At 38.5% G+C, this 25797-nt stretch overlaps 1 protein-coding gene across 9 annotated transcripts in view; it reads right to left on the reverse strand.

The window, feature by feature from the left end:
* The window catches only part of ctnnd2b (catenin (cadherin-associated protein), delta 2b), a 192556-nt gene that overhangs the window by 25794 nt on the left and 140965 nt on the right, over positions 1 to 25797 (reverse strand). For all 9 annotated transcript variants that reach the window (XM_084732042.1, XM_084732043.1, XM_084732034.1 and 6 more), the window contains 3 exons: positions 16758 to 16944; positions 4534 to 4651; positions 991 to 1173 (listed from right to left, as the gene is read on the reverse strand). In XM_084732042.1, coding sequence (XP_084588168.1) covers positions 991 to 1173; positions 4534 to 4651; positions 16758 to 16944 — 488 coding nt within the window. The remainder of the gene's footprint in view (positions 1 to 990; positions 1174 to 4533; positions 4652 to 16757; positions 16945 to 25797) is intronic.

Raw genomic sequence — 25797 nt, forward strand, 5'->3', positions numbered from 1 at the left:
GCATAAACGATAAACTGCTCCTAGCAGGGACTGAATGAACAAGATATTAAAGCTCTCTCATTATGGAGTACACATTCATGGGATAAGAATTACTCTTATTTCTACAGAATTTTATTCCTCTTCAGCCACTAGTTGTCCCGCAGAGCTCACTGTCTGATCTTACCACAATCTGCACAGCCTGAAAAGCCATCACACAAAGATCAACCCTCTCTATTAGTTACAGAGAGTAATTTATCCATCATACAAAGCTGGCATGTCTGTCCCTCCTTCCTGGGAAAACAGTGTAAATCAATTTTCATTGTGTAGTAGAAAATGGTTGGATGGCCACCCTGCAGCCTTTTGAGGTTGATTTTCACTGGTTTAGATAAATAGTTCAGTCACAGTTAAGTTCATTAAGATGAAGACTTGATGTCGTCACTTGTAAGACTGCTGATGACACTATGTGATACGTGATCCATATATCCATCGAGGAAAACAGGCAAGCTGTAATCACGGAAATAATTGTGTGCAGGACAAAACAAACTCAGTGCTCCAGCTTATATTAACTGCTTCAGTTTTAGGTCAGGCTTAGTTATTATACCCTCTCAGGTTGCATTTGGACAGAAACATGCAGTCTCAATCACACTCCAGTGTGTGCAACAGATAAAGACATTGCTCCCCATGTATGTCTGAGAAAGCAGGCCCTGACCGCCTTTTTGTACAAGCAAGTAGAGGGCAACAGCATTCAGCCAAGCACAGTCCATTAGCTTGTCTGGGTAGTTATAAGCAGACTACTGTGAGGCATTATCCACTTTATTATGAACTACATGGATCTGAGCAAAGTACTTTGAGTACTTTGTGAGCAAACAAGAACCTTCAGCTGAGGCTGCCAAACACTTTTATCTCCCATGAAGCAGCAGAAACAAGTATGGGACTGAATCAAGAAAGAAAAAGAAAAACAAAAGTGACGAAGAAGAAATATGAGAAATAGGAACTTTCTTTTTTCCCAACCTGGTCATGTCCCTTCTTTTTCTTCTTCTTCTTGCCCCAGCATCCTGAACTCTCTGCGTCCTTCCCGCCGGTGTCACACAACAGGCCGTCCAGCTCCTCCGACCCCCCCTGCTGGCTGTGAGACGTCTCCGCAGCCAGACGGTACGACAAGTTCCTCAGGATGCACACACAGTTCTCTACGGTCTTGAAAGAAAGAAAGAGGGAGAGAGAGATGGAAACAAAGTGAGATGGACATGAAGGAGGGACAGATGGCAATCAGGAGAACAGACACACACAGACACACACACAGACACACACACACACACACACACACACACATACTGTGCAGTGTTGATTGTATAATATACAATGTATAAACATGGACACACACACACACACACACACACACACACACACACACACACACACACACACACACACACTAATCCTATTGTTGTGAGTGGCTATGCAGTCAACAGTCTCAGACTTTGATCTTGTGAAGGATTTCGAAGGATTAAAAACTTCACATCTCCACCCAACACACACACGCACAAACACAGGCAACACAGCGAAACACTCTTTACACATCAAACACACATCTATGCATGCTCATATGAAAGCACATCCACATAAACAGATACACATGGTTGCTCACAGGCTCACATAAAAGCACAGTCACTCTCTCTCTCTCTCTCTCTCTTTCTCTCTCGCTCTCTCTCTCTCTCTCTCTCTCACACACACACACACACACACACACACACACACACACACACACACACACACACACACACACACACACACACACACACACACACACAGAAGTGATGTTTCTGTGTCACTGGCCATCTGGGTTGGGTAATATATGGTGCACTATAAAAAATGACAACTTTTGCAAGAATTTTTGTAAAAGATTTACTCTTGAGAATGGGGACAAATCATGTCCTACAGAAAAAGATTTTTTACCAACACTCTAATTCCAATTTTGTGGTCTTCCCAAACAAGAATTCACAACTTCAACCAATTTAAAAATGTGTTAAAAACCCCTAAAAATCTAAAATTAACAATACCTACTGATAACACAGGTATACAAATTTGTTATAAAATGGATTTTTAATTAAAATATTGGCCTTTTAAAGCTGTGGCCCAGATTTCTGTCAGATTTAAACAAAAATAATAATAATAATTTGATCAGGCGAAAGATTTATCCTAAGGAACCCTGTCTCACCTCTTTGTTTAAAAAGGGTGGGAACACTGGTATGAAATGAAGTTGAACCACTAAAAGGTTGACCCATTACAAGGTTTAATTGTATATACACTTATTAGACTTAATTATTCTGTTTGTAAAATCTTTCTAATATTTTTTTGACAATAAAGTAACTTGTTTCAGAACTGCACATATGTGAAACCATAGTTTGTTTCAGGATATTATTCAGTGATTGGTGATATTTTCTTAAAATGAGTCTTAGTAGTGTCTATTTTTCCATCTCAAATTCATATCTGCCAGTGCAGGAAGAAATTTGACTATAAATTTGCAGAAAATGCTCAGTACTGTAGGCCTAAAAGCAAAGTCAAGCTTACATTTTTTTACAGTGTGTAATTTGTGGCCAGCAAGCTCTGGACATTAACATACAAACCACAGGCAAACATCTTATACAAATTAATTAATAAGCATATGCAGTGTATAAATACAGTCTGCAAAGACACAGATAAAACATATTTGCATATAACTCCTGTTAATTCATGTAAATTATGAATATTTTTTGCATAGTAATCATCATGAAACACATGTTAACAAAGCAAAAAATAACCACTAATATTTGAGTTATTGGACAGGGATACAAACATGCAAACTCACACACACAGTCACATACAGGAGTCTTGGGTGACATACTTTTCATTGTGTGTGTGTGTTCAGGTGATTGTGTGTGTGGATATTCTTGAGCAGTGGATCTCAAATACAGGTATGGGGACCCCCAGGGGTCTGTGTCACTCTGGCAAGATGTCTGTGGAAAGTTTTCTGATTAATTTGTTTAAATGATCACAATATTAAAAAAAACATTTATTTATTTATGTCTGTATTTATTTATTTATAAACAAAAGGATTTATTATAGTCTGCATTTACAAACTGTATTTTATGGTTCAGACACATCTGATAGCAACATTATTTAATGAATTTGTTGAAAAATAGAAAGCTTATCGGTGCTTAAGCAGTACTCCCACCTTTTCTAAACCAGGAAGTGAGACAGGGGTCCTGAGGGTACAGCTTAAGATTTTTATGCCTGACTATATCATGTTTTTGTATAAATCTGAGAGATTTAACAGAAATCTGGGACACAACTCTAAATAATAATAATAATAATAATAATAATAATAATAATAATAATAATAATAATAATAATAATAAGAGTAATAACTTTATTTATATAGCACTTTTAATAACTGAGTTTACAAAGTGCTTTGGCAGACAAAGCAAAAGAGCAGGATGCCCCAGAGGCAAAATAACAACAGAAGGCCAAACAAGAGCAAGAAAAAAATTAAGCTAAAATTGAAGTAAAACTAAGACACAAGCAAAAGACACTAAAACATAATAAAACAATACAAAAGAGTAAAAGAGAGTAAAACAAGAAAAACGACAACAAGAATAAATGAAAATAGAGGGAGGAGACTAAAGAGACATTACATGACGTTGTCAATATACAGAAATAACAGGAATGAAAAAGATAACATCACGTAATGTCAATATAAATATGTACGAATAAAAGAATAAAATTACTTTTATTAGCAAGTCTATAACTCTATAACGCAAGTCCTCGGGCATGTTGTTCCAAAGTCATGGGGCCCTGATGGAGAAAGTGCGGTCACCCTTAGATTAAAGCTTCGACTTTGAACCAGTCAGGAGGGCCCCGCCCAAGGATCTAAGGCTGCATACTGGCTCATAAGGGGTTAACATTTCAGCTATGTAGCAAGGGATCAAAAGCAATCAGTAAAATCTTTAAATCAATTCTAAAATGCACAGGACGTTAATGGAGGGAAGTCAGGATTGGGGTGATGTGATGTTGTCTCTGAAAACCAGTAAGAAACTTTGCTGTTGCTTTTTGGACCAGTTGGAAGCAGGAGAGTGATTTCTGGTAAATGCCAGACAGGAGTGAATTACAATAGTCAAGTCTGGAGAATACAACTGTGTGGATAACTTTATCCTGGTCAGAGTGTCGGAGTAGTGGCCAACATTTTCAAAAACATCTGTTTTAAAACAAAGAAGATTAGAACAGTACATATCTACACCTACGTTATCAGTAGTGTGATGTGTGTGTGTGTATATATATGTATATATATATATATATATTTTTTTTTTTTTTTTCTTTCACATAATAACTTAGTAGAAGTGTTAGAGAAAACAGGAGCTACATCAAATTATTCCAAGGGACATACATGATGGGGTTCCCAGTATATTTTCTATCTTGTAGAGGGTACTTGGTTGAGAAAAAATTGAGAACTTCTGAGCTAGAGGCTATGAGAGTGTGTGTGTGTACAGGCAGTCGGTTGCATGTGTGTAGGAGAGTTACCTTGCTGTCAATCTCACTGCTCCCCAGAGCGGTCTGGATGACGTAGAGCAGAGCGTCTGTCAGGCCCTCACACTCCCTCATCCTCCTCCGGGCCTCCTCACCTGCAGAGCTCACGTTTCTGTTACACACAAACACACAATGTACACATCTCATTAATGAACAGTCCAACTGAGGACTTGAGCGTGAGGAGGACACGCGTACGTTGAGGCGTATTGATATGTGCTGCTGCTTGTGTACTGCACGTCTGTGTGACAGAGAGGAGAGACAGTCTGAGTGTAATGCCCTTTAAATGTCAGACTATTAAAGATGGCTAGGAGATGCTCATGCCCTCAGTGTCAGTGAGAAATGGCACCGAGCTGCCAAAACTCCATTAGTGGCTTGTGTTTTCCCAGGTCCTTAATAACAATCCTCAACATTTAAGTCTCAGATCTGTGATTTAAAGGACAGGGTGGGATGTTATACAGCTGCAACTGACACGTTTAATCACACAAACAAACAGCAAATACATTATTATACATGCTCCTTATGCATTTAGTGTTAATGCTTAAATACACTACTGGCCATAATTTGTCTCTGTACTATTGTTAGGATTGTAGAACACCAATAATGTCAGTACGCTCTCAGAAATGACAGAATAGCCATACAAAATGTGTCCCTTTTCTACTACAGCTTCATCACCCCCTATTAATATATATGTGTATATTGTATTCACCATGATGGGATCTAATCGCCAAAGACTAATCATTCTTGATTCTCTTGTGTATTCTCTGATTGAAGTGACTGAAGTACAACCCCACTTCAAAAGTCCAAACTATCCCTTTAAGTAACAAGGACAGTGAGCAGCCTTTGTTACAAAAGTACCACAGGCATATTAATCCTAAGACAAATGATGCCAATTTCAGTGTCTGAAATCAGGTCAGACATCTCTTTGTTTAATTAGTAATGCAACTGTTTGTTTCATTCTGACCCTCAGTGGAGTCTCAGATTTATTAAATTACAAGAGAATCATGTTTTAATTATACAGTCAAATAATCGCCTGCATTTTTCAGGGTGTTGTCAAGCTGCTGTGGCTTTTGTTTAGCTTGAGCCTTGATGCAAGGTTACCTCAGTACATACACACACACACACACACACACACACACACACACACACACACACACACACACACACACACACACACACACACACACACACAGGGTAATGATTGATTGATTGCACGGTGCAACATATGGCAAAGGACACAAAGTGATAAATACCTAAATAAAAGCAGTAAACAGTACTTTTAAAGACTATATACTTATTTCTTTCACACACTCACGTTACTTTGGATATCACCTGTTAATGGATTCGATTCAATTTACCTCAGTCAGTTTGGCATAATTAATCCCTCTGAAGCATTCCCCTTGCAAGGCAACAGGGCCGCAGATTATCTCTCATTATGATCTTTTAGTGTGAAGAATCTAAATAATGAGAAAAAAAATCACACTGCTGGGAAAAAGGTTACGTGTCTTCTAGGGGAGCTTTCAAACGGAACACAGTTTGATTAATCCATAGTGTGCCGCCACTGTGAGCAAAACTGAACAGACAAAAAATGTCACTCTTTTGGTATCAACAGGGGGAAACCGTTTCTTTGTCTCTGATTTTATAATCAAAAGCAGGATTCTGCTGGGTGCCGCTGCATGAGTGTTTAAATTCAGTTTCACTCCAGCCATTTTCAATCAAAACACATTGTCATCTCGCTGCACTCAAGGCTAATTAGTATAACATAAGAGTGAATCAACCAGCTCATGCACACTTTAAAATGTGCAGGCAATGATATTCTAGCTGTGTCTAAATTCTTAAGACAATACACAAAATGAGCAGATTTCTCATTCTACATATGTAAGTGTTAGTGTGCAATATTATTATGCAAATTTAGTATGTGCTAGGTGTTAACATGCACACACAATGGATCTAGTGATGGAAATGATTGTCCTCACATGTTCAGAACTGTCTGGAGACTGTAAAATGGAGAACAAGGGAGGACGAGGGACAGCTCATGTGGTAAAATTCAGATTTAAAAAAGTATTTGCTTTAGTACTTTAGTGACAAAAAGCTATTTTGGCAAAGCAAAAAATGTGTTACAGAAACAATTAAAAAATTACTTCTGTTGCTCTGATGAGGAGTCGCGCTGAATCATGAAGAAAAGAACCTTTGGCCCCATTTTCACACGTCATTCCACGTGTCTAACATCAGGATACAATCCAGATGTGATTCAAAACAGTCTTCTTTACAGTGAGCCACATACATACATCTCTGTTAGCTGGATCGCAGATGTAATTGCAATCCACTCCTACGCCAGTCCAAAAGATGGTGCTAATGCAATTTATTAACTGCCACAAACACCAGAAGAAGTTAGCCTCCAAGCTAACAACAGGTAAGTGGTATGAGGGAGGATGCTATCCCCAATGTTACAGGGTTCCTACACATTTTCCATTTCAAAATTCCAGAGTACTGTGTAAATTTTACAGACCATATTTGACATCTAGCTTTCCTTTCTCATTTCAAATCCTTCACCAACCATGCTTTATATTTGGGACTAAACGGAGAAAACTAACCAGTGCTACCTATAGGCTACTTGTATTACTTACTATTACTAAATAATATTATAACTAGGGGTCTGGGGGCATGACCCTACAGGAAAACATTCTGGCCATAACAGCTGAAATCTGGTGGTCTTTGGCACATTCTAAAGCCACTATTCCATTCATTTACCTTGATTTATGCTGTTTTTATGACTTTGCCTCCCTGATTGTAAACATGTAGTGAAGTACTGTAAAGGGGAATTACGCTCCTTGTATAATTTATCCCACACAGTCTGTAAAGACCAATTAAAATTTAAAATCATAACTATTCCTGGCTGATTTGTACTTTGTAATTAAGAACCATTAAAATGAGATTTTGGGCATCCTGGGGCATTAGTTTGCAAAACTGGTCAATGGCAAAAAACACAAAAGCATTCTAAGAAATGTGAAATTGTAAAATTACTGTGTGAGGCTGAGGCAGAGCCTACATTTTCCTCCTATGGCACAGTGCTGTGCTGTCTCTGTGCTCCAAATACCATGAAAAACATTCTGCTTGCATGATCAGTTTGTATCTCTCCATAGTCTCTTTTCTTTTGTCCATACTTATCCAGACCTGGAAATGAAATGACAAGTAACAATGTGTAGTGCTGGAAGAGTGAGAAGATCATAGCAGCACTGCTGACTAGCATTCCTATAATAATCTTAAAATATTTCCATGATCATTCAGTAGTGTTTGCCCTGCTGAAATGAGCCATCCTTTTTGTTAAATATTAACCAATCATGACTGCTCACAACTATCCCTAAATTAATACAAACACATGGATGGCTTGCACTGATGGCCTGCAAGCAATGTAAATGTTTGACCATCATGGGCACCATGGCTGGATTAACCTCCTGGGTCATAAATAATCCAGTGTAACCTTCTGTTCCACCCACTCTCTGCACATTGTGTACAGTTTTCATTCATAGCAATTGTTACTATGGGATTTGCCTCCTCACGGCTCTGAGTGGCTGACAGTCACAACGTCATCATAGAGACCTTCTGCCTTTATAAATAACTGACCCTGCCACTCATCTTTCAATCACCTCTTTTCGCTTCAGGGGCCAAGCTATTCTTTACTGGATCTCAAGGCTAACTGGTTACACTGTCCACTGATTAGAGCAGCTTCAGTCACTGGGTACTTTCTTGAGATACTGGACCAACTGATTTCACCATGTATCAGACCAGTAATATCATCCAGCCTGAGCTAGCAAGGCCACGCCCTTTCTGTGGGAAAACACACAGTTTCATATAATACGAGATATAGGAAAATGCTGAAAAGCTGCTGGATAGCAGGTTGTAAAAAAACAAAAACATATAAATCAATGATCTCTGGTTTGTTGTCCTTCCTGGAAAGGATCTCAAAGGAGAGCAGTAAGAATGTCTGAGCCCCCAGAGAATGATAATTGATACTACTGATGGAGAGTTAACGTCAACTTGAGTGCGAGATTCATACAAACTTGTTGAAATTGTAATTCAAAAACATGCAAAACTACATTGTTGTCTAAGTTATTCCCAGTTTTCTATCCCCCAAATGTGGGATGTGGACTAATGTTTTTGTAAAGTACCTGTATGTGCTGGTCTGATGTATAGATGCTTTGATTTGCTGTACTGGGGACTGTCTCCAAACAGTTTGGTACTACTCCAGCTTCTCTACTGCTAGCAGCTGGTCAAGCTTTGCTGAACATGCTGATGGCACTGAAAGCCTGCAGTCACCTCGCTCTGAGCTAGCTAGCCTGACAATTATCAGTCCAAATAATTCATATCTATCCTCTAGCACGCCAGCTAATGGATACAGCTGCATGAGATTCCAGGTGCCTGTACATGTGTGGGAATAAAAATTCAAGCAGACGTTCACAAAACTGAAATAATGAAGGGGGGCTTTTCTACTGAAGAGAAGGCAGGCATCTCAACAGACCATAACTCCAAAACCTGCAACTCACACCAAAACTATCTAGATGGATAAACAGCACTGCAGGTAAGAGGAAAAGTGTGTGTTTCTGATTTGGGGGCGAGTATGAACTAGATTAACAGTACAACAACATCTAGTGCCTCACTGTGTCGGACTGCAAGGGCTGAAGTTGCAGGTGCTGCTTTCTTCTTGCCATTTTAGTCAGACTGGGAAAAAGATGGGTAATTTTAGTGTAATTTCATCTGCCACTACCGTAAGGTAGGTCTCTGTAAGATGATCGCATACTGATATAGTCCAACTTGAAAGAGTAAAGATTATTCATGGGTATTGGAGAAATGGATGCATTTACACCTTTCAAGGATTCCTGCACAATTGTGAAGGATTAGCTTTATATATATATATATATATATATATATATATATATATATATGCTCAAAATGATTAAGGCCCTATTTCATTTCCTCATCACATTAAACTGGATGTTATTATGCTATAAAACAACCAAAAATATGTTTTTGATATAATTATACTGAAGGGTGGCAAATAAAAGAAACACACAACAAAGTTTCATGTTGCAAAATGTGTCAACTACAACAAGAAAAGGTATCTTTAACAACCTGGCTAAGCCAACATAAAAGGTCATTCAAACAATCAGTCCCTCCAGGATTTTACAGGACTTTTTAGGGGATTGTTGTGGCCTGATTTCACAGCAGCTTTTCTAAAAGATTGCAAAGCAAGTTGCAATGTTTCAAGGCATTCTTTGTAAAAAAAAAAAAAAAACATGGTAGGACCAAGTGAAAAAAAAAATCAAAGGCACTTTGTTCCAGGGAGAATAAAACTGCACTCTGTGTTTTCACAAAAATCAAGCAAGCTGGACTTTGGGGTCAAGTGTACTTGGATCCAGGCCCGAGTAGCTGATGTGAAAGTCTCCTAAGTAACCTAACCAAAAAGGTAGTAAATGAAGAGGTGCACCTGGGCAGTATTCAACAAAGGAACAAAATATTTTTGGGGCTTATACTCAGTCAAAAAAGCAAACACAAAATTATAAAGTACAAAAGTGCACAGAGCTGTGATAAAAGTCAATAACATTAACAAACCTTGTGTTTTTGTCAGCACCCATGACAAAATGAAAAATATAACACAAACAATAGTAAATAATAAAACATCAAATCTGTTTGTTGAGACGTATGTGTATGAGGTTCGATTATTGGTAGAACAATGATCACTGGTCAAATTTGAGTTTGGGCAAAATTGCAATGATTGGTTGAATTTGCGACATTGTTGCAAGAGCAACATCGCAACTTCCTGGGGGGACTGAACAATGACTAGACAAATAACTAATATCCCAGCATGTTGTCATCTGTTTGCCTCCCACTCACTGTTCCATCAGACGGCACACATCAACAAAGATTGACAGGTCACAGTGTAGCAACACGTGCACACTTGGTAAGTGAGGCTTGTATGAAGTCGTCTTTATTTTCTACAAAAGGGAAAAGCAATTAGGCTTCTCTGACTTGTTTTAATTCTTTATCTAAAAAGACAAATATTTAGTCGGGTAGCGATTTAGTACAAAAGGAATGCAGTTACAATTTCAAGCACGTTATCCAAAATCCAAGCATGTTTCAAACCTTTAAACATTAAAACTCAAATGTTTTCGAGCATCTCCAGCACACGCAAGAAGTCTGTTTAAATGTCTGGGTGGTATTAATGTGTTTCTGTTCCTTATCAGCTCGTACACTAAATAACAAACTGGGTTAACCTGCTCTGCATCAGGCGCTGTAGAATTTGTCACATCTGCAAATTCAATGCACATAATTCATATTCAGCTTTCTAGCAGCACAAGTTTGAGCACTTCCTGTTAGTTGGCATGACAGCATACACACACACACACACACACATACAGGGAAGCGAGCAGTGAGTAAGCAGAGGCATAAAGTGTGTGTGTGTGTGTGAAAATGAGAGACGGTAAGGCAGAGGCAGGGGGAGACAGACGAAGAGAGGGATAAAGAAGGGATAATATGATGGAGAGAGAAGAAGTGGAGTAATAGAAGGAGATGGAGACGGAGCGAGGGAGGAGAGAGTGACTAAAGAGAAAAGAGGTGGAGGGAGAAAATGAGAAGGCGAGGAGGATAATGGGAGACTGAGAGAGGGAGAGAGAGCAGGTGGCCGGCGATATACCAAACCCGCCATGAAATATTCAATCTTTAATCAGACTCCCAGCATTCCCTAACGAGGCGTGAGAAAGATGAATTAGCCCTTCGAGTTTAGGGAGCTGATCCACACAAAGCCATCTCCTGCAACACACACACACATACACACACACACCAGCAGACATACAGTATTAGAAGCGACTAAAGCCTTTGTTAGCACCCAATATGTGTAGTTTATTTTCACCGGGAGCAGGTGAAGAGACATATTGCGGCTGAGATTAATGGCTCACACATGTAGTTAGATAGAGAGACAAACAGCGACACACACACACGCACACACACAAACAGGAAGCCAGACAACCTTGCAGACAGACATGCAAATGTAGTCGTGGCAGCAGTCCCAATCTATTCTCGCTCAACTTGTGCTGCACTTTTGCCACATCCTCCAGAGGAAATATTTAGAAATGTCACACACAGCCCTGCTTCAGATGTCATTACAGAGGATTGTCACTTAATTAAAGCTAACTTATACGTCTGCAGGGATAATAAGATAGAAGCAAGATAGCTCCACGCAATGAGAGACGGGTAAAAAGACAAATACACACACAGTTTGTCAGTGTTTCAAGCTAAGTTGTCATTATTTTGTCTGCTAGATGTGTTTTTTTCCTCTTTTGATGCTGAAATGTTTGATGGGTGGGATCCAGTAGCACTTCAAAACATGTCTGGTACACGGCCGACGTGTCTCTGCTAGAAAAATTTATGAGCTCAGTCTCAGCCATGGAAATTTCATCATGCGGTCCTGGTAATACTCAGAGTTTGGACAGTAACTCGCCAATAAAAATTTTATGTGTTGAAATATCCAATGATTAACTATGTCTAGTTTTAAAGGCCCTGAAAAGCACTCCTTCACAGCTCACCCCAAGATCAATAGTGCCAGTTTTTCCTCTTACCTGTAGTGCTATTTATCCAACTACATTGTTGTGCTGTGGGTCGCCAAGTTTTGGAGATATCCGATAGCACTTGGCTTGTGGTCAGAAATTATGACCCACTAACTCAAGATAATCCACAGACTATCTTGTTGTGGGCAGTTTCATGTAGGAACTACTTTCTCTCTGCAGTAGTGCCTACCAGAACTACTTTCATTCTCCTAGGAAGAAAATAGTTCTTACATGAAACTGCTCACAAGGGCTGTGGATGATCTTGAGTAACTTGGTCATGACTTCTGGAAAGAGGTACTGGTGTTGATTTTTTCAAAAGTATTTTTTGATGCTTTGAGCACCACAAGCCCGGTGCCATCTAGTCCCATTTTATTTGAGACAAGTCAGACATCTCTATGGCTGATATGTTCAAAACTCTGCAACTCACACCAAAACTATCTAGGTGGATGAACAGCAGTACAGGTAAGAAGAAAAGTGTGTATTTTTGATTATGGGCTGAACTGTCTCTTTCAACAGCTTCTTAGTATGAGCTATAGGTGATCGATTGGATTGCCAGTTAGGGTGTTTTCACATCTGTAGTTTGGTTCAATTGGCCCAGACCAAGAGAAAAAAAATGACATTGTTTTGTCGCATTTTAGTTCTCGTCCAGTCTCTGTTCACACTGACTCTTCACAAATGAAGCAAGAGAAGTAAACGTGACATTACACAGACTGACAGCTAACTCTTGATTAGACAGTTTTGGCGATTGTCATCCTGCATCAGCACCATGAAATCAAATTCTGGTAACTGACAGAGGTTCCTGCAGCATTTTAATGCTTCTGATGTGTTGCTATATTTATGTTCTTTGTTGTCACAAATAATTCACAAAGAGATAACTGATGATAAGCATTTTTAGTATTACTGGACCGCACATCGATTGTACATTATGAATATCAGGACTGTTAGGTAGAGACAGGGTGAAAAGGTAGCATCTTGTATAGTAATAATTGGGGTCCATCATACTGCCAAAATAAATGCATGGCTTTTACAGAGCGATTATACGATTGTTCCCTGAACAATCAGAGGTTGGATTTATTTGTACTCTAGCTTCTGAAGTCATGCTAAAATCACATATATGCTGTCATAAAATCAATCATTTGCTTTCACTCCACAAACACACAGCAGCAAAGTTCGCTTGGACCCAGACAGTGTCACACCTTTTCAGTCAGTGTTGGGCTCTTTTTTCAGTTCACACCAGGGTTCGACTGACAGCTTTCAACAGTCCCAATGAGCTGCACTGGCAAATGCATCAGGGTTTGTTTTAACTGAACTAAATAGATTAGGTGTGAAAGCACACTTAGTTTCACTTCATTCATTCAGCCTGAAATAGTGTTCATTTTAGAAAAATTACGAGAAGTGTGTTTTGTTTTAACCTAACCAGTCAGTAGCAACTTTATGCATACATGAAATAAACAAAATCTGACTTGTTGATGGTGATTCAGATGTCTGGTGTCCTACAAGAACACACAGTTTTCAGTTTGTCCTGAAGCAGATTATTTTTGAGTGATAAACTCTTCATAAAGAATACCTAAGAATACTTAATACTGAAATGAGCTGGATGGGATGCTTCTATTATATCTGTCTTTCAGGAAGACTCATCATTATTAAACTGTATTCCTGGACAGAAACTACTCTAACACATTTTTACATGGAATTTTAAGATTTAATACTTGCAATGCCTGCATGTGACTTGTATTGAATTGTGCAGGATGGAGAGCACAGGAGCTCTGAAATGAAAGCTAGATGAGTCTGTATACCTTTAAGGCAGATGTCATGATACAAAACAATATTACGATGGATTCCTCGGGATGAAATACTAGAGAGCATTTACAAAATGGAATTACTAAAGCTCAGACTTCTATACATCGCTATCAGTACCGCAGAGCATTTTTATTGAATTTTGCAGAGCGGAGAGCTGAGAGGGACTGCTGTCTCAGCATCACAATTCATACACACACACACACACACACACACACACACATATTCGCGCACACAGACACAGACGCTATGTTTAATTCTGGTGTTTAAAAGGCAGATGATGTATTAGTTTGTGAGGTTAGTCTGACACCACCACTATTGAACATGCCTTCATTATCTTGTTGTACTTTTTATTCACTATTAGTAAGAATGAGCCAAGTCAATTAATACCCACAACAAGCACAAATAAGCCAATAATGGGCATATTTATACATCTTAGAGAAGAAGGCTCAAGGTACCTTAATGCATTTTTGTAGGGAATTAAATGACTGGTTATTCTGTACTGTACATTAATGCAATTCATCAAAAAGCATTAATAATATACAGCTCATCTCCTAACAAAGGAAATTTAGTGTAATATAGTTGAGATTGTGTAAAAGTTTGTATTATAATTAAAGCTACTATGATAAATATTTTCATATTAGCAATGGATTTAATGACTACATGTACATGAAAGGGGTCTGTCATGACTCGTGACACACTCATCAGACTGCAGTACCCCGCCCCTCTCAGGTGCATTTTTCACCTTATTACTTTGAATTTATGGCTCACAAATTTCCTGTTCTGATTCAGTCCACAGCTTTAATCAGCGTCATTCCCAGGGGCAGCAATCCATTTATAAGTCGACAATATGTCAATATTGCATTTACACCTTGTTGCCAAAAAAACCCCAACAAATGATTAATGCCAGACACAGGAAGTTAATAAAGCTCCTTTCACACATGCACTGCTACTCTACACTTATCTAGACGTTACCTGGAGGAGCTGTATGAGTGAACGTAAATATCTGAATCAACTGGACTGGACGGTAAATATTTTAAGGACCAGTATGTAGGATTTAGTACTATCTAGCGGTGAGCTTGCAGATCGCAAAAGTCTTGTCTCATTCTCCCCATTCAAGTGTGTAGGAGAAACTATGGTGTCCAAGAAACTTGCTAAGAAACGTGAAAGGTCATATTTAGAGCCAGTGTTTGGTTTGTCCATTCTGAATTATTGTAGAAATATGGTGGTCTTGGTAAGGGAGGACTTGCGCCCTCTGTAGGGCTCTGATGGCTCATTCTAAGGTAACCAAAACACAAGGATTCTCCAAAGGACTAATTCCAACAAGTGAGAACACGTCTGATGCAGATGTGTCTCCTGTTGTGAGTTACGTGTGTGAAAGGGGAAATCTGATCAATGTCCCGACCTGATTCTCAAAAAACAGATTAAGTAAGTCAGAAGTGTTCACCGTGATGGAGGAGCGGGAATATTTTCCATATTTTCCATAGTTTTAAGAGACTATGTCAAGCATACCTCAAAAGAGGACAAGAGGAAATTATGAAAAACATAGTCAATGACATTTGATGCAATGGAACGTCAGGACATTTATTAAACTCCTGAGCCATATTGACCACAGTCATGATCCTAGCATATGCAAAGTGATGTAAGCGCTTCATTGATAATATGTAAATGAGTGGAAAAGATAAGAGATTTTTGTCTTTTTTTTTCCTTTTTTTTTTTTTTATATCTGAACATGCTGGAGTACAGAGCCAAAACATCAACAACAAAAAAAAAATCTGTGTCACAGTTCCACCACTTCCAGACTGTACTGTATGACTAGCATCATGTCTCAAGTGAGAAAACGAAAAGCCACAGCAGCTCTAAAGCCAAGTGGTGAGTCATCTTAAATGCAGCTAAGTCTGTCACTTCTCTGTGTGTACAGTGGTAAAAATAACACAGAATACTGTCTAAAAATAACAGACTGTTTTGAACTAAGAGACACTTATTCCTCTGTTTGAATGTGGCGTAATAGCAGAAAAACATCTCTGAAAAGTGAAGGAATATGTAAGTTCTCAGATGTACTTGGACATTAAAGGAGCAATACATAGCAAAAATGAGTGCAGCAGTCCAAATACTGAGTTGGAGCTAGTGACTGTATATTAAATAGGTTATTTGATTTAAAATCTGTGGTTGAAGCAAGTTGTTTCCCTCTGCCCTTGAGCTTGGACTGGCTGCAGGAGCACGAGTTGGGCCCAACGTCATAAACTGACAATAACAAGTAAAGACAAGTCAGTCACTTTAAGTTGATCAACTGTCAGTTGGCTGTCAATGTAAAGTTAAGCCTGTAATACTGAGCCCACTGCTCTGAAAATAACTACTCTTTAGTGGCTGTCTCTATCACTGCTTGACTCCGTTAACATTTTGCTCAATTTAACTGACCAATTTAACTCCTTTTAAGATTATTAATGATTTCTTAGGACTCATAAACAGACACTAACTCATTTGGTAAACATTCTGCATTTACTGTGAAACAGGCAAACTTATTATTATTCTGGTCTAGAACAGAAATTTTGAGGAAGGGCACAACAACGCTACAGTTGTTGTGCCCTTCTTTGAAATGATGTGAGTATATCCTAACATGTTTCCTTGATATTTAATGATGTATAATGGGCATTTTATATTTTATTTACAGATTTCACATTTATGCTAATAATATGTGGTTATAAAATGTATAAATACTTTAGGTCATACAAAAATAAATTAAAAATAAAAAAATAAATATGTATGTCTTCTTAGTGTTGGAAAAGAAATAGAAACATTGGAGACACAGATGGTGACACTGACCGGAGACAGCCCGTGGCGTTGCGGAGGACCTGGGACGAGTGTAGGTGCAGCTTGCGGTCCTCCTGCGTGTGAGGGGAGGTGTCCCAGCCTGAGTGGGGGATGATCACAGCGTTGGTCAGCACGGCCAGGGCGTCCTGGATGATGGGCATCTTCAGGGCGTCGCATGACGACAGGTTCCACAGGACACCTGAAGAGGACGGCAGGGAGATGGGAGGTGAAAAACAACGCCGGGGAAAAACAGAGGAGGAAGTATAAGTGGGAGAGACAGACACAGAGACAACTGCAGGGCAAAAAGCCTTGAAATATTTAGAGGGTTTTAGTGAGCAGCTTGATCAAACACACACAGCAGCAGACTGTTACTGCAGTCTTGACTTGCAGCAGTCTGGAAAACCAGACACATGTTCTCCAAACCACATTAGGACAATGGACCTTTGTCATGGAAGACATGTTGACATGTCACAGTAGGGAAACAACTGCTTTGAATTATGAAACCCATGATGGCTGAACTTCATTTAGCTGCTTCAGCTTCACAGCCCTGGTGCTGCGTGTGCTAGCTTACTGTCGTTGCCATACTTGCTAACCTTCTAAATTTTCCCAGGAGACTTTTTCATTGTCCTCTCCTCCTGTTTCTTCCCAAGGCCACAGTTCTTTCATGTTTCTTCTGATTTATGACAAATATCTGGCACTGTCTATCTCCAACTGTAAAAGTCTGTTGTTTCCACAACTATCAACTAAACCAAATGTTGCATCCATGCCTGGGCCTTGTCCTCTTCCATCTCCTCAGTGAGTGAGGGCTATGTTTAGAAGATAACCCTTGATTTTCAAAATTTGCACTAGATTTGTATGTGCTGTTTCTTTACTCCTTCAACTAATTATGTTTTATAGAGTGCCCAGGCTGTTGTTAAAATCTGGATAGGTTTAGGCACAGGAAACACTTGGTTAGGGTTAGAGAAAGATTGTGCTTTTGGTCAAGTTGATCATGGGATCTTTTGCCGGTCTGGCTTTTGCTCCTAGATATGACTGTGAGTGAGAGAGAAATGGAGAGCACTGAGACACAGACATCAAACTTCAGAAAATAGAATGGAAATTGACTGATTAACTCAATGTACGTCATACCACCACACATCAAATAATCTAAACTATCCCTTTGATGTTATTAGTAAGATTGAGAATATAATTTGATCAAGAGATAGGAATTGAGATTTGTGATTTCACTTACAGAACAGTTCTGCTGCAATGTGTTCCTAATTACGTCTAATAAAATCTAATAAGGTTCTAATAAAGGTCTCATACCATCTAATAAAGAACTTAAAATGCCTGGGAAAAAACAAGCCACACTCTAATATTTCGTTGGACCACCTTTAGCTTTGATTACGCCACACATTCACCATGGCATCATTTCAATAAGCTTATGCAATGTTATAACATTTATTTCCATCCAGAGTTGCATTAATTTTTGCCAAGATCTTGTACTGATGGTGCGAGAGTCGGACCGCTGCGTAAAGTCTTCTCCACCACATCCCAACAACCTGAGCACCTGAAGCAACCCCAGATCATAACACTGCTCCCTGGACCAGGATAAATCTGGACTCATCAAACCACATAACCTTTTTCCATCGCTCCAGAGTTCAGTCTTTACGCTCACTAGCAAACTGAAGCCTTTTTTTCCAATTATCCTCACTGATAAGTGGTTTTTCTTCAGGCTACACAGCTGTTTAGTCCCAATCCCTTGAGTTCTCTTATCATCGTGTGTGTGGAAATACTCTTACTTTCACTATTAAACATAGCCGTGAATTACTACTGTTGATTTTTTATTATTTTATTTCACCAAATGTTTAAATGATCTCTGATCACCATCATTCAAGATTTTTTTATGACTACATGATGGATCACCACTATGCCTCCAGGTTTTAATAATGTGTTGGACACTTCTTAACTAAATTTTAGTAGTTTCATCAATCTCCTTGTTGTTTTCTTTGTTTGATGCAGGCCAATAATTTGACCCTTCTGAAACAGAGTAACATCTTTTCCATGTCTTCTGACAAGGTTATTTAAGAAATGAGAAGCTCCTCACTGCATCAGTTAAGGTTAAATAACTTGTTACCAGCTGAAACATATTAATCACTGCAGTAATTATCCAATGGAAGGCTCTTATCTGTTTGTTTAGTTAAATCCAGGTGGTGACTTTTTTTTGGCCAGACAGCGTATTATCTCTAGTTTTTGTCTTGTTAATGCACTGTAAAATTAAGTGTGGACATTAGTAATACCAAGACTGGCATATCAAACAGGCCCGCAAAGCCTCAGGTTCAGTGTCAACAAAGAGTTTGTAGAGGGATATGTGGGGTGAAAATACAAGAGGAAACTGTGTTTGTTTGAAGTTTGCAGGAATGATGTTGTGATGTTGTTTTAATATTTCAAAAGATACCCTTTAATTTATTGCTCCAGGTTGCCACTGTGCTGCTGTAATTAACAGAGAACAACATAAGCACTGAACTCAGCAAATCACTTACACAAAACTCCTCTCCACCTCTCTCCTGTTCTTAATCCTCACCTGAATTCAACATACAGTGACCAGCCAACCAAGAAAATGGAGTGAGTTTTCTCCTGCCCACCAATTACTGTTCACTCTTTCAGCTACACACACACAAACACACACATACTGGCAATTGAATAGACAAAAGCTCTCCCTCTCCGGAGACTCGCTCTCCCACACACACACGCAGACGCACAGATCTGTTTGAGCCTTTAAAGAAAAGGACAGAGAGGGTAAGAGGCAAATCATCACATTTTGTGGAAAAATGCTTTGATTTCTTGAGTGATTTTACACACACACACACACACACACACACACACACACACACACACACACACACACACACGCACACACAAATATGTACACTAATACGCACAAATTGTGATAACCTTGAGAGAAAACATCATAATTCTTACTGACCTTCGTCTAGCAAAGTGTCTCCGTCCTAATCTATGTACTCATATAATTATATATTTGTGTATTTGAGAGTGTCCATCCATCGTCATATCTGCACTTATCTACCCTTCTGCTTTGTGGTTGTAATTGTAACTGTAGTAGTGGTAAAACATCCTATCCTTAGATCTGTGTGTGTGTGTTTGGAATAAGGCGTTGTCTCTTTAGCTGTGTGTCATTCACCCTCGGCTGAACAGCGACTGTGTAATTACAGCTTCTGTTATCTGTCTTTGTGGGTTTGTATGAATTTGTTCTTGTGTGTGTGTGAGTGTGTGTGTGAGTGTAAGCCCCCCCTCGACAAATCAGTCTTAACTCCGTCAGCCGTTTGGACTCAGTGTGTTTATGTGGTCAGAAGGAGTTTCTAAATGACTGGCTTCTGGCTTCATGACGGTAATTAGCTGGGACCGTAACGTTAGTGAGAGTGTCTTCTCTCCGTCTCATCTTATCTGCTGCTCGAGAGGGCGAAGGAGGCGTGCTGGGTGTCTGATAACCTTCACATTCGATGTGACACGTAATAATTCCAGCTGACCTTGCTTTCCACATCTGTGATTCAGCGAATGTCGCTGTGTTTTTTCCTTCAGTAACACTTGTCATACTGTTTTTCCCCCATAGTCTCAAAACATAAACCCTGCAATGTGAACTAGCGTATCCTTTAAATAAGTTTGTTTAATGAGAAGCCATTTTTATTAGCCAGCGTTCAATAGGCTGTTACCTCAGGTGCAAGAGTTACCCATCAAATGTTAGCATACTCCAATGTTACCTATGATATGTCTTTAAATAAACTAAATAAGTGGGTTTGCTGCCTTACCTTCAGTTCCTTGAGAATGTCAGTTTTATCTGTGTTCAATATGCTATTAGCTTAGATGCATAATTTAGCTTAAACGTTAGCACCATAAATACTCCAATGTGAAAAATCTTCACAAATAAACACTCCATGGTTTACCTACAGTTCAATGAGGACAGTTTTATCTCTCTGTGTTCAAAACATGGTTAGCTTAGGCGCAAGGTTTAACAGATAATCGTGGATAAACTGGAAACAGGAGAAAATGTGACAAAATAAACCTCCTAACAACTCCAACAATGTTGTATCTTGAAAGCTAGCAAACCAGTCTTTACATCTAAGAGTAATCTGGTGTTTGTTTAGAGTTCAGAGAGAGTAAAGGCTATTAACATCATGAGAACACTAATAAATGCTGCTCGACTACCTTTTGTTGGTCAGTGAACATTTCCAACATGTAAGCTGACAGCTCCTAAAACCACAGTGTCTTGTTTTATATTATTATATACATAAATATTTTATTTAGACACGCTACATCAAGTGAATAAAGGCAGACGCTATTAGCACTCAGGTGTCAGGAGCTAACAATACTACTTGCACCCTAAATGTCACCCTTCATAGCTGCTTTGTGATTATTCTTATAGTTAACATAACTAGACAAAATATGTCATTGATGCATTGTCTCTGGGAACAAGCGAAGAGGAAAATAAGATTATTTTTCTCTGAAGTTGTTGTTTTTCTTTTCAAAACATAATGGCTCATTTCTCTGTTTTGTAAATACTGTTGTCATATTATGTTAAAATGAGGGTGTATCCAAATTAAAAATATATATTTTACTGTTAGTAGAATACAATATGATAGCTTAGTTTTTATTTGTTTCAATTTTAAGGCAGTCATCTTTTTTTTCGGAAGCATTCGTTCAAGGTGCACCACACAGAATCATAAAAAAACTTACATTCTTGACATAAAAACATTGATTACTGTAACACTATAGTATAAACACTATGGATATGTATGATTGAATGTTTTAGTTGGGTGCTGGCTACAGTGCATATCAATAAAACACCGAGTTATTCTTGAAGAAGACAAGGTTGCTTTCTGTGATGACATTATGAATCTCATCCTGCAAATCTGGAAAAAAAAAAAAGAAAAAAAAAAAAGCCATGAATAATACACTTGATAACCTGCGGCTAAATCGTTGGAGCACAGCGTGCAAAATTTCATTGTTATGAAACTCTCTTCCTCTGACTTTTCTAATTTGTTAACCATGCATAAATTAGCACAATCAGAAAAAAAATTAATGACTTTTGCAATCAAAGGATGTAATTATTCATTTTTGTCTCCTGAAAAGAAGTGCCATCTAAACAACATTTTTTGTTGTTGTTGTTTTGTTGTTTTCAGCAGCGGTCCACAGAGTAAACCTGCTCTAAGAAAACTAAAATATGTACTTAACCAGCACAAATCTCATAAAAATAATGACATCAGTTTTAAAAGTCAAAGCATCGTGTGTGTAATGCATGACACATGATGTCATGCTGCAGCTGCAAGAAAAAGAGGATTTTTTTTGTTATCGTGAGTAAAGTCAGCTGTTTGCCAGCATCACTTCATGCTGTGCAGAGAATGACATCATCTCCCCTGAGGTGAAAGGCGATGGGATTTTATCTTTGATCTGAAACACACACACACTCACAAACACACAAACTGGCTCGCCCACGCTAAATAAACACTAAATGTGCCCTCACGTTAATGCACGTGAACGTGCAGGCATGCACAAACACTAAGAAGTACACACCGCAGCATGCACACACAAAGCCACAAGTGTATGACAGATGAAGGAGGTTAATTGCCTCAGCCTTACATCATGAGTGGCAGCAGGAGGGGTTGAATGCACTGGTATACAGAGGGAGGGGAAATGAATATGTTGGCTATCTTTCTTTGTCTTTGAAGCCATTTCACATTGCTCATTTGCACCGTATTTTCATTCGCCTGTCATATATCTCCTCTGCAACATTGCAGCACTTCTCTTCGCTCTTGATCTTCTCTGCTCCCCATTTCTGATGTAATTTTTGAGTATTTCTGTGTCCTTGCGTGACCCACTCTCTGTATGTGAGACCTTAGATAGAGGACATTTTACAAAGTGAGTGTTTTGTTTTCAATTTGCTGGACTGGACTAGTCACTACAGGCTGGAAAATACATCTCTGCTGGGCCACACAGAATAGGCTGTTATTGCTATCCATAACCGTATTTCAACAATGCATTGACCAAGAGGTCGGTTTGTTACAGAAAAGAAAAAAACGTGAATGTTAGTCGCAATCTCTTAAATAATAAATCATAAAAATAAAAGCATTTTTTCATGATGGAGTGTGGAGGATGAATTTAAGACTTCAGTATTGCTTGTCTTTACACCACTGAAGAGACAGTTTGGTTTACTTGCTACTATACAATTTTACTTCAGTTAGTATGAACTATCCCTCATCAAAAGCCTAAATTCTCACACCTAATAGACAAACTCTCACTCCTTCTGTAATTACTGTGAATCTCAACAAGCCATCAATGGTGTAAACACCCTCAGGAGCTGCTTGTATTCAAGCTACATACGTAGCATCTCTAAAGAGCACACACTGACAGTTTGACCTTGAAGACAGCGGGGTGCCTTTGTCATAAGAGAGACCACCCTCCCATGACAATCACTGTGTACACCATGAGTCATTTGAGTGGGTCTACAAAAGGCTGATGATTCCTTTTAACAGCTCAATGGATGCATCAGTTGTCACAGTTTTTAATTGTGATCTTCTGGTGCAAACAAAATGTTAGAAACAGTTCAAGGGGGTCTGAAGATCAGTGGTGTCATGCTGTGCTGGCTGGCTGACAGTGGAAAGTGCCCCAGCTCAAATTTTGATTCCTCATGTGACACAAATAGGAAATTTTATAATGAGCATGAACAGTCAGTGGCTGCATGAAATTGTTTTTTTTTTTTTTTGTTGTTGTCTAACTGTTACCACATGGCTATATATTCCAAATTCAGATTAAAGACATGGCTGTGGCCATGTTCCAAGGCAAGAATAAGTTAACTAATTACTTAATTATATGGAAAAGGTCGCAATGTCATTGGTTTTGCACATGGTATTTGTATTTTCATTTTCTGGTGACAATCCCAGGACATTTAAGATTGTCAGAAAAGGGAAAAAAAAAATCATCTTTCTGGGTAACTTCTAACACAAACGGTGCACCAGTGAACAAGCTCCATTCTTAAGGCGTTCTCAGCAAGGCAAGCAGCCTTTATGCAAGTTTGAAGTGAAATCAATGTAATCAAAAGTTTTTTTTATCTGAGATAATTTTTCAGAATTATTGTTTATTACACTGTTATACTTTCTAAAAACTTATTTCTTACTTTTTATTTTTCTCTATATGTACAGTATTAGATATTGGGGTATAATACACACATTATTAGATGCTTCTTATTTATTGAAACATATATAAGCATAATTACACTGTAATAATGCTGATATATGTTTCAATTTTGAATGGGAGCAACTGTAATGTAGGGATCAATAAAGTATTTTGGATACTGATTGTATAATATTCCTATAAAATTCCTATTGAGTGATCATTTATTTTATACCATTACAGTTATTTTTTTAAGTTTTGATGTTTTGTGTTGGTTTTCTTAATCTTAATATAACACCTAATGTACTTTATAGTGTAGCTACTCACCACTGAGTTACCATTTTCAGTGTATTTTGTCAGCATGAACGGCTTTACACATACGGTATATACTGCACATATATATTATTTGGTAGCTATCATGTTTTGCACACATTCATTGTCCTCAAACTAGACGCCATGGTATAAGCTTGACTCTTTGTTTTCATAATGAGGTGAACATCGATCAGCATTAATCACTTGGTCCACACAGGCCTATAGCTTTGCGTTAATGAGCCTTGGTTGTAGCCTGGAATCATGTTTACTCAGTTTGGGTCCTTTAATGACATTGTCATTAAAACAGCAAACAGTGGAGCTAAGCACTATACTGCTGATCATGTCAAGGTCAACCACTGTTGGTTTGCAAAAACAAGATGGAAAAAGGCTAAGTACCACTGCTACTGTCGAGTTATGTGTTAACTTATGTAGTCAGACCTGATGTGCAGGTATTTTGCAGATACAGGCAGACACTATGGTAATAATATTATACATACGTTTAAAACTTGCTTCCACCACATTGAGTTTCAATCTTTGTTAATGGATGAAAATAATATTTACCTGCAATTAAGAAACAGGTTGAGTTTTAAATGCTGCATTAAAGAAATTCTGTTTAAATGAACTGAAAAATAAGTTAATGAGCCCAGTATAACTTGAGGGAACGCAGCTGCTGTATGTTTTTATAATTAACTTTGGTTACGTGGCGTCTTAGCTTTGTATACTCCGAAGTTTTTCAGGGTTCATATTATCTTATTTTCCCTTTTTTCTTGTGTTGCTTTAAAGGAGAATTCTGTAATATTTTTACTGTAATAAACCATAAAATTACCACATTGTGCCATCAGAGGTCAAGGAAACATGTTACATGTTAAGTGATCGAGCCACGATGTTCCCCTTTGAAATTTCTATTCCAGGCCAGAATAAAAACTGTTACTTAGAGTCCATATTAGTGCTTGTAATGTTTAATTTAGTAAAATGTTAATGGAGTCTGGCAGGCAGTGAAACAGGCCGCCACTTACCTCAAAGTTCAGAGTTTGCATTTTCAGAGCAGTGGGCTTTTGTTCTTGGGTTCTTCAACTCACTGTTTGGACTGCTGTATTCATTTTTCCATGTGCAAATACTACATATTGCTCTTTAAAGTTCATTATTTTCTATATCAGCTCCGTTCTTTCTTATAAGGAGTACTATCATGATATAGAGTAATGTGGCAATCAAACTGGTGGCTGCTGCAGAGGACCAACAACCTCAGTACAGGGGCACCCCAATAAAAGTCAGTACTATATGAGGTACTATGTACTGTATGTGTTTGAGTGCTGCATGTTATTTTTAACCAAATAAATAATGAACCAGAGCTGGTGAGCACAATGGCACAAATCCCAAACTGTTTTAATTTTGTAAATAATCCACAGTTTCCTTCACTCTTCCAACTTGTCGCTCTACATCTCTTTGCGCTGCCTAAACTGGACGAGCAATGTGTGTGGATTGCATCCAGACTGTGAAGAGTTCCCATCACAGTGTGAGTCTGACAACTTCCATATCTGCTTCTGAAGAGCTGACACCGATGTGAGCAATCCAGACC

Source organism: Lutjanus erythropterus, chromosome 12 (genome assembly GCF_056507025.1).
Source record: "Lutjanus erythropterus isolate fLutEry1 chromosome 12, fLutEry1.hap2, whole genome shotgun sequence".
NCBI classification, from domain to species: Eukaryota; Metazoa; Chordata; class Actinopteri; order Lutjaniformes; family Lutjanidae; genus Lutjanus; species Lutjanus erythropterus.